Genomic DNA, 9,800 nt, shown 5'->3' on the forward strand with positions numbered 1-9,800 from the left:
TATTTCATAGTATTTTTTAATCTGACAGGCGAACGACTTATTTAGATAGACGAGTGAGCTGACCGTTCAATCAATTTAGATTGTTTTAAGGAGTGGTTATTTATTTGTTTTGTCGGGTAAATGGGCCGGAATGCAGGGACTGGGCCCATTTCAACGTAGATAATGCAGACTCCGGCACTGACTGGTGAAGACTGAAGACTAATGTTTGTTTGTTGTGTAATACTGTATGTCTAGTACTCGCCAAAACGCTGCGTTTCGACTTTATAGAAATTGGTAATGCGGTTGACAGCTGTATGTAAGAGAGTGAGCATATGATATCACTCTTTCTCTCTCTGTCGCTCGTCGTCGTCTTCTCCTTCCTCTTCCTCCTTCCTCCACCGTCTTCCTTCCTCAGTTAGGGTTTCAATTTTCCCCTCTTCTGCTGCTAACTTTAGTCCATGCATTTCAATCTCAAGATTCTTTCTCTCTCCGATCCCTATCTGAGTTAACCCGGCGAGTCCTCAGAATATCCGTTCCACGCTTCTCCAAGCTGGTTTCCTTTTGTGGAAGCTCACGCAAACTAAACTACTATCTCAGTTCTTAGTTCCAGATCTCAAGCTTGAAGGTACTGAGGTTTTACCAAGTTTTCTACAATGTGCCGTTATTTGACTTATCACCAGCGGCCATTTTGTTCTGCTGTGTGAAAATCAATGGTACTTGAAGGCTAGGGAGTTATGGTTAGCTTTCAGGATGCTAATTATAGGGGTAAGCACTAGTGTAATTTTTGGAGGCTTCTTTTGTCATTCTATTCTTACTTTTATGTTATTTGTTATTTGTTGCTGATTTGCAATCTTTTGTATATGAACCCTTAATCAATTACTGCAGCGGTGTTATTACTGTTTTCAAGCCTCATTAATATGATTTTTTTTTTTGGTTTGTGTTATGGTTTTTGTTGACCTCTTAATATAGTAGAAGGGTTGATTGTTGTGTAGGGCTAAAAACACCGTTCTGTAGTTCTAAGTGCTTATATTCTTGCAGGTTCTTGGTGCTGTCAGTTAATTCTATTTTTCATCTGGCTTCCTACTTTCCAAGATGTGACAGCACGAGAAACACATGCTGGCGCTAGACAAATTTCTTCCCTGGTAGAGTTAGCTAAGGAACCTATTTCTGGAGAATCTGGGCTCTTTGAGCCCATAGAAATTTCTCCTGCTGTATTGCCAAAATACCCATATCCCACTGAGCCTTTGTCACCAATGTACACTAGTTTCCCTAGTTCCCCAAACAGATATCTACCAGTTTTAACCGGAAAATGCCCTGTAAACTTTTCAGTTTCGGATATATCAAATATCATAGATAAAACAGCATCTGATTGCACCGGAGCACTGGCAGCGCTCGTAGGGAATGTAATATGTTGTCCACAGTTTAGTAGCTTAATCCACATCTTCCAGGGTTTCTTCAACATCAAATCTGATAAGTTGGTTTTGCCAACTGCAGCTTCTGATCATTGTTTTACTGATATCATCAATATTCTATCCAGTAAAGGGTCAAATGGCACAATGCTTCCCACACTTTGCTCCATAAAACCATCGAACCTTACAGGTGGGTCATGCCCTGTGAAGGATGTTTCTACTTTTGAAAAAACGGTTAACACAAGTAAATTACTTGAGGCCTGCAGCACAGTTGATCCGCTAAAAGAGTGTTGTAGACCTGTTTGCCAGCCTGCAATAATGGATGCTGCACTTCAGATTTCTGGAAGGCAGATGATGCTTAATGACAATGGGAATGTGGCTGGTGAAATGAATCACACTGATTATCTTAATGACTGCAAAGGCGTTGTTTATTCATACCTTTCCAAAAAGTTATCATTGGAAGCTGCTAATACTACATTCCGAATACTGTCTGCCTGCAAAGTTAACAAAGGTACATTTTTTATTTTTTTTTTTAACTTTAATGTAGTATATCTTTTGAGTTTGATAATTTGGTTATGCATCTGCTGTTGAATGTATCATTATGCTGCTAGAAATTGTTATCTATTTTCCACAAATCAAATGATAATTTGTGTTCTGCTTTAGTTTAATTCTCCTAATGAGGTGCATAATGTGTGTGCAGCATGCCCTTTGAATTTTAAGGAACCCTCGGAAGTAATGAATGCCTGTCGGAATGTTGCTGCCCCTAGCCCTTCGTGCTGTAGTTCATTAAACACATACATCGCCGGAATACAGCAACAAATGTTAATTACAAATAAGCAGGCTATAATATGTGCAACACTTTTTGGATCTATGTTACGTAGAGGCGGCATAATGACAAATGTTTATCAGCTCTGTGACGTTGACTTAAAAGATTTCAGCTTACAAAGTATTATCCTACTCTATTTTGTCAATTGATGTTCTTATTTTTTGTCCACGGTGATTCTCTTAATTTGTCTGGCCTAACTTTTCTCTCTGTTGTGGCTATGCATGGCGTTGAGAAGCAGCAGCCTTTGGACTTCAACAAGGTGGGTTGGCTGCTATTATTTTTAATTCAATAATATGTTTGCACACTGGTTCAACTGATACGTGGAGTTGGGCAGTTGAGTGCAAAGTCATGCTATTATGCCCCAGTTTTTTAAGAAGGGTGATCGATTAGAATACAATCCTGGGTTATACTGTTTTAGGGGGGAGAAAACCATTTAAATCAAAGTGAACCATTTTCTTTTCCTGGTAAAGCAAAAGATTGAACTGTTAAGATTAATAATGTAGGTTTATGTGCAGGATGTCTGCTTGGAAGCTTGCCTCAAGATGTGATATTTGACAATTCATCAGGATTTAGCTTTACATGTGATTTGAGTGACAATGTTGCTGCACCTTGGCCTTCATCATCTTCCATTACATCTGTGTCGCTCTGTGCACCTGGTATTTTTCTTGACAATTTTCACTTTATTTTTGCCGTTGGATATTGATATTCCAAAATTATTTTTTGCATTTGTTTAACTCATGTCTACTTGGAGTTTTGCAGAGATGTCCTTACCTGCATTACCAACTTCGGCACTGAAAAATATTGGTTAGTATCATCACTCATTGCAGTTCAGGTTCCATTTTGAATTTTTCAATGAATAAATTATGTATGCTGTCAACAAATTTAATAGTTATACAATAGTTTCTTTAAACATTTGTGTTCCTTAGCATTCCGATTTGTGCATGCTTAATTTTAACAATTAGGTTGCATGGATTATGTTCTTGTCAAATTATCTATTGGTGTTTGTCAATTGGTCCCGAGTAAAAGTTTGACTTTCTGAATGTTGCGCATCTTGCAGGTTGTAATTCTGGTGGAGTGGGATTTCTTGTGCCTATTTTTTCATTTTTCATCTTCAGTACACTGTTGTACTGAATAGATTTTAGGGTTTAGATGAGTGTCGGGAAGGGCGTTTCCATGTGTCTTGGTGTTGATTTTGCATGTATATTTTTGGATAGTCTCATTGTATAGCATCTCTTTTTCTCCACGTGTCATCTTCTGGTTGTATGTGCTGAGCAGCTCCTTAGTGAAATAGTGCTCATTTTATTTAGGATCCATAATTGTGCTGTGAAGGGTTCGATTTTTTTCTGCTGAAAAATGCTGACAAGCGGATGCCAGATTAGCCACTAACTGAAACTTAATAACACTTCAGATGATGCTCTTAATTCGACGACTGGTAAGCCTTATTTGAGAATTAGAAGGATGTGACTTGAAAAAAAAAAAAAACATAATGGAAGACATAATTTGGTGCGCTTATGAGAAACTCATCTAAATTATCAGGGCAGATTGTAAAGATGAGGTGACATCGGGATACATGCAGAGTAATCGAGTTTAAAATGGTGAGTTTCGTCACTCCACCCTGTTCTGTTTTCAGGAAACAGTTAAAAGTTTGTGAACTTGAGAAACTAACACGTGATTCAAATTTAAAAGAGTACACAGTATATCAGATTATCAGTGGTATAACCGTATAATTAAATGCATTGGGATATTCGGAGGATGGATTATTGTTGGTTGTTATAAAATCTCAACTGAGGAAGCTGTAGAAAGAAACCAAACTACTATATTAATGAGTTCTGCCAGAGTTCTATTTGAAAAATGTTATTATATACACAAAAAGAATCAGCCACTGGATATATCTCCGTTTCTGTACTCAGTTGATATTCAAGTATTTCGTGCTGTAGCGAGATTAAGAAAACTGAGCTGCAACACATTATAATTCCTCTAACAGTTAAATATTTATATCGTTAAATGTTATATTATTGTGTTTAACCTATGAACACGGACACTTTGCTGAGTTGCCGTGTCCGCGTGTCGGACACATTTCGGACACGACACTCACCGACACTCGTCCGACACGCGTGTCTGCTGTGTCCAAACCGTGTCTCAATAAAAAATTAAAAAATTTTAAATACTTGATATAATTAAAATAAGACATTAAAAATAATTAAAAAAATTAATTTATATTTTAATATCAATAAAATATTAAAATATTATTACAGTTTATCTAAAAAATACTTTATATTTTATACGTATGCGTGTCCCCGTGTCATGTAAGATTTTAAAATTCGCGTGTCAGCGTGTCCCGTGTCGTGTCGTGTCCCGTGTCCGTGTCAGTGTCCGTGCATCATAGTGTTTAACTGACTGTTATGATCCCAAAATAATTTTATTTGTTCCCCACAAAATAAATTAAATAAATACTAAGGAAAAGTATATATATCCGGTTTAATTATGCTGTTGGTCTTTGTAGTTTTATTAAATTTGCAATTAGGTTTTTATACTTTTTTTAATTGGATCTCTATACTGTTTTTAATTTTGTAATTAGGTTTTTTTCATGTCAAAAATGTTAAAATTAATAGAATATTTCTCTCAAAAAAATGTGATAAAAAATCTAATTAGGTTCTTAATAATAGATATTTTCAATTAGTTAACTAATATTTTTTACACTAGAAAGGATCTAATTACAAAATTAAAAGCAGTGTTAGGACTCAATTGAAAAGAAAAAAATATAGAGACATAATTGAAAATTTGGTAAAATTATAGGGACTAATAGAGGAATTAAACCTATATATCAAGTAGAAGATCGATATTCTGCTGAGTAGGCATAGCCACTACAAACCAAACACCAAAGGACGAACGAAATGAAAGAGTAAATTACTCTCAACATTCCTTTGTAAATCAAGCACTACGCAACGTTGGCAGGTTGCTTTCTTTCTAATTTTGTATATTATTATAGTTTAGAGCAAAATTGACCTGATTATGACCTGAAGTTAGTTATTTCACCTATATGCAAGGATTAGCAAGTTGTGGATCTACTTTACAAATTATTGAGGCTAAGATTAAAATCATCGAGAGAGACCAATAGAAGTAAAATAGTAGCAGAGTAGTCACTAGAGATCAGAACAGTGGAGTGTTGGAGAGTTTTTTAATAGGATTCAGGACACAATGGAACATTAGCAATTGTCATGACTTGAATGTGTTATTTTCAGAAACATTTGCTTCTCTTTCTGATGCATTTTTCTGGTCAATCATTCTGTCTTGCATATATTTATTTTTATATCAACTTTGTATATATCCATCTTGTCTCGTCCGTGTGATGGCTCAGCTTGGAAGGCTTCCATGGAATTAAAGTAAGTTTATCATGTAACACAGAAATTAATAATGAGGACAGGTTAAGAATTGACAAGAATATGTTGGTTTGCAGCCAGACCTGAGAGCAACAACCATGGAAAAGATCACCTTAGTTGCATTTTTGTTACTAGTATTTTGCTTCACAAACACATATTATGCTCCCAACAGCTATGCTCAACCGGTTGATTGCCTAGCTTCCGATAGAGAAGCTCTAATAGACTTCAAAGATGGGCTTGATGATCCTGCAAACCAGCTTTCATCATGGATGGACAGAAAATGCTGTCAATGGCATGGAATACGCTGTGACAACCGCACGGGAGCCGTTGTTGCAATTGATCTCCCAGGTTCTTATAACAGGTATGGATTGCTTAATCTAAGTGGTGCAGTAAGACCGTCGTTGATGAAACTCAAGTCATTAAGGCATTTAGACTTGAGTCTCAACTCCTTCAATGGTATACCAATACCTGCATTCCTTGGATCACTAGAGAATTTGCAATATCTTAACCTCTCATATGCTGGTTTTCGTGGAAAAATTCCTCGAAATTTCAGAAACCTCTCTCATTTGAAGTCTCTTGATATAAGCAGTGAGGTTTTAAGCTTACATGCTGAAACCCTGAAATGGGTGACTGGTCTTGTCTCTTTGGAACATCTTGCCTTGCGTGGAGTTGACCTTTCAATGGTAGGAACTGATTGGGTTAGTGCAATAAATACACTGCCTTCTTTAGTTGAGTTGCATCTATCTGATTGTAGCCTGCAAGGTCATATTCCGATTCTTCCATCGCTGAATTTCACTTCACTTGCTGTGATGGATCTTAGATCTAACGACATTGTGTCAAAAATACCTGATTGGCTTGTAAATATAACCAGCCTACATCATATTGATATAAGCCATAATCACATGTATGGAAGCATACCACTTGGTTTTGGAGAGATGCCAAATTTATTGTCCTTGAAATTATTGGACAATGAGAATCTGACAGCAAACTGCTCTCAACTCTTCAGGGGAAGATGGGAAAAGACACAAGTTCTCAATTTGGTAGCTAATCAAATATATGGGAAGCTTCCATCTTCTTTTGGAAACTTGACTTCTCTGGTTCACCTTGATCTTTCTGACAATCCTATTGAGGGTGAACTTCCAGTTTCCATCGGTAAACTCTGCAACTTGAATTTTTTCCGGCTTTCGCATAACAAAATCACAGGAAGACTACCTGAATATCTTGAAGGAATAGACAACTGTCATTCAAGAAAACCTTTTCCTTATTTGAAGACCTTTGACCTATCCTTCAATCAACTCACTGGTAAAATCCCAATCAACTAGAAAATCTTGTTGAACTCTACTTTTCTTTTAACCTACTTGAAGGTCCCATTCCAGTTTCCAGAGGGTCATTGCAAAAGCTTACCTCTTTGGACCTTGGAGTCAACAGACTCAATGGGACTCTCCCAGAAAGCATAGGACAACTTTCTCAGTTGCAAATTTTAAGTGTCATTGACAATCAGTTAACAGGTGTGATCTCTGAAGCCCATTTCTCAAAGCTAAGTCAGCTTGATACTTTATTGCTGTCTTCCAATTCATTCTTTGTGACTGTTAGCTCCCATTGGATCCCACCATTCCAACTCACCGATCTTGAAATGGGTTCATGTGTTCTAGGGCCTTCTTTTCCTGCTTGGTTGAAATCACAAAATAAGGTTGATTACTTAGACTTCTCAAATGCTGGCATTTCTGGTTTTGTGCCAAATTGGTTTTGGGATATGTCATCTAATATGTCATATTTAAACATTTCCCATAATGAATTACAGGGAAAGCTTCCAACTCCAATACCTATTGCACAATTTACTGCTGTTGATCTAAGCTTTAATAAGTTTGAGGGACCAATTCACCTTCCAACAGTGCCAGTTTCATTTTTAGATTTTTCACACAATCGTTTTTATGGTGCTATCCCAAGGAACATCATGTTTGGCATAGAATTTTTATCTTTTTCACATAATCAGCTTCAAGGAGAAATACCAATGTCTTTAGGAAAAGTGCAGTCACTTGTGGTCCTGGATCTTTCAAACAACAATTTAACAGGAAAGGTCCCTCCAAGCCTTGGAGATTGTTCATCTCTGGAGGTATTAGACCTTGGGAGCAATAATTTTTTTGGGATAATTCCTGTTTCATTGGGTCAGCTGCAAAGACTCAGATCATTGCATCTAAGTAATAACAATTTTTGGGGGACTTTGCCATTGTCTTTTAGAAATTTGTCCAATTTGGAAACCATTGATATTGGAAACAATGGATTTTCAGGCAGTATTCCACCTTGGCTAACGGATGGTTTTGCACACCTTAGAATTCTTAGGTTAAGGTCTAATGCATTTTCTGGAGGATTGCCACTTGAGCTTTCAAAACTCAATGCATTACAAGTCCTAGATCTTGCCAGAAATAACTTGGATGGCAACATTCCACCTAGCCTAGGTCATCTGAAAGCTATAGTTGATGAGCGAAAGAAAAACAAATATTTAAGGTACGGAGGATTTGAGGATGTGTACAAAGTGTACTATGAAGAAAGCTTGGTTGTGACTACAAAGGGCCAATCTCTAGTGTATACCAAGACTCTTTCTCTTGTTACTAGCATAGACCTTTCAGATAATAATTTCACTGGAAATCTTCCCAAGGAAATTACAAAGCTATCTGGTTTGGTAGTTCTCAACTTGTCAAGAAATCATATAACTGGCCAAATTCCTGAAGGCATGTCAAATTTGCATCAACTTTCATCTCTTGATCTCTCTCATAATCAACTCTCTGGAATGATTCCCTCTAGCTTGGCTTCTTTATCATTTTTGGGGTACCTAGATTTGTCCAACAACAACTTCTCAGGTGTCATTCCTTATACAGGTCACATGACAACCTTTGATGAATCTTGTTATGTTGGGAATCCTGGTCTGTGTGGTCCTCCCCTTCTTGTAAAGTGTCCAAACGATGTTTATCCTAGTCATGACTACAACAAGGGAGAAAATAATGAGGATGCAAATGATGATAGGTTAATTGATAAATGGTTTTACTTGAGTCTTGGTTTGGGTTTTGCAGCAGGACGTGGGGTGGTGTCTATTTTGCAATAATGGATCAAGTTGTTTACAAGATATTGAGACTATGGTGAAAATTCTGTCCAAAAGAAGTAGCCTCATTGTAGCAGGTGTCAGACTGTCAGTGTTTTTACTTTTTTGTTTCATACACCATTAAATGGTTTATTGTGTTCTCGTTGTATACTCATATATTTTAGTTTCATTTTGAATAAGGTCTCTGATTGGTTTGTAGTTACAGCAAGCCAAATGTAACCTTAGGAGCTTGAAATTTATGTTTTAATCATAATCTGTGAACGGCTTCTGTCTTGGTCCTTTTTTTTTTTTCATTTTTTTTGTTGCCAAAAGTAACTTAATGGTGGAAAGCAATGGTGGTAATGGTGATGGTGCATGGTGGTGTTGTAGTAGTTATAGTGTAAAAGGTAAAATTGGCATTTGGTTTAGGCTATTGTGTTTTGTCCATAATCATCATAGTAAAAAAATTGTTTGTGTGTAGGTGAGGTTTTACTCAAAATAAAACAGCAAAGCGAAATGGGAATAATTGTTTTTAACATCCTTAAATTTTATGCTATATACAGTTTAGCCCCTAAAGAACCTCAGGTGCTTTTCATTTTATTTTAAACTAGAGTAAGACCCTTGATGCGTCAAGAGATAAATTAATTATACTGTATAGTGTATTCTAATTAGTGTTATATTATTTAGAGATTGATTAGATAATATGTAAATTAATGTTAAATTTAATTTTTTATATTAAAAATATTTTGCAGAATATTATTTTGATAATTTGTATATAATTTTATATAATTATTCAACTAAAATATAATATAAATTAAAATATAGTTTATTAGTTTAAAAATTTCAATTTTTTTTTTTAAAAAGGCATAAGCCTTTTATATTAGAGTTGTACAAAACTATATCTTCATTTATTTTTTTAAAAAAGACATAGGCCTTTTATATTAGAGTTGTACAAAGTTACATCTTCATTTGTTGTTTTTGTTTTTACATTTACTTTAGTTGTCATACTTTGTCTTCTCATATGGTGTCCTTTACCTTCAAATAATTTAAGAAAAAATTGAAAAAAAAAAAAGAATGAGAATGAGAAACACTAAAAATATAATATAAAATTATTTAAAAATATACCAAGT

The 9,800-nt window shown here is 35.7% G+C and overlaps 1 protein-coding gene, 1 long non-coding RNA gene and 1 pseudogene across 6 annotated transcripts; 2 read left to right on the plus strand and 1 right to left on the minus strand.

Annotated features, from left to right (window-relative positions):
- LOC107629682 (uncharacterized GPI-anchored protein At1g61900) lies at nt 264-3,638 on the plus strand. Of its 5 annotated transcripts, none has more exons than XM_016332528.2 (7): nt 266-744; nt 1,018-1,899; nt 2,089-2,334; nt 2,456-2,473; nt 2,730-2,870; nt 2,974-3,018; nt 3,272-3,638. In XM_016332528.2, exons 1-7 carry the CDS (start codon nt 714-716, stop codon nt 3,343-3,345), a joined length of 1,437 nt encoding a protein of 478 aa, XP_016188014.1. In that variant the 5' UTR covers nt 266-713; the 3' UTR covers nt 3,346-3,638. The 5 variants fall into 5 exon arrangements, with proteins under 5 accessions (XP_020973844.1, XP_016188014.1, XP_016188011.1 ...); XM_016332525.2 differs by having other exon boundaries at nt 2,447-2,473; nt 3,272-3,582; XM_016332526.2 differs by having other exon boundaries at nt 267-744; nt 2,450-2,473.
- Nucleotides 3,721-4,794, minus strand: LOC110269969. The gene is made up of 2 exons (XR_002358845.1): nt 4,609-4,794; nt 3,721-4,240 (listed from the first exon to the last, which is right to left on the minus strand). It is a non-coding gene; the product is annotated as an uncharacterized LOC110269969 (long non-coding RNA).
- Nucleotides 4,902-8,694, plus strand: LOC107632540 (annotated as a pseudogene).

The sequence above is a fragment of the Arachis ipaensis genome, chromosome B03 (assembly GCF_000816755.2).
Source record: "Arachis ipaensis cultivar K30076 chromosome B03, Araip1.1, whole genome shotgun sequence".
NCBI classification, from domain to species: Eukaryota; Viridiplantae; Streptophyta; class Magnoliopsida; order Fabales; family Fabaceae; genus Arachis; species Arachis ipaensis.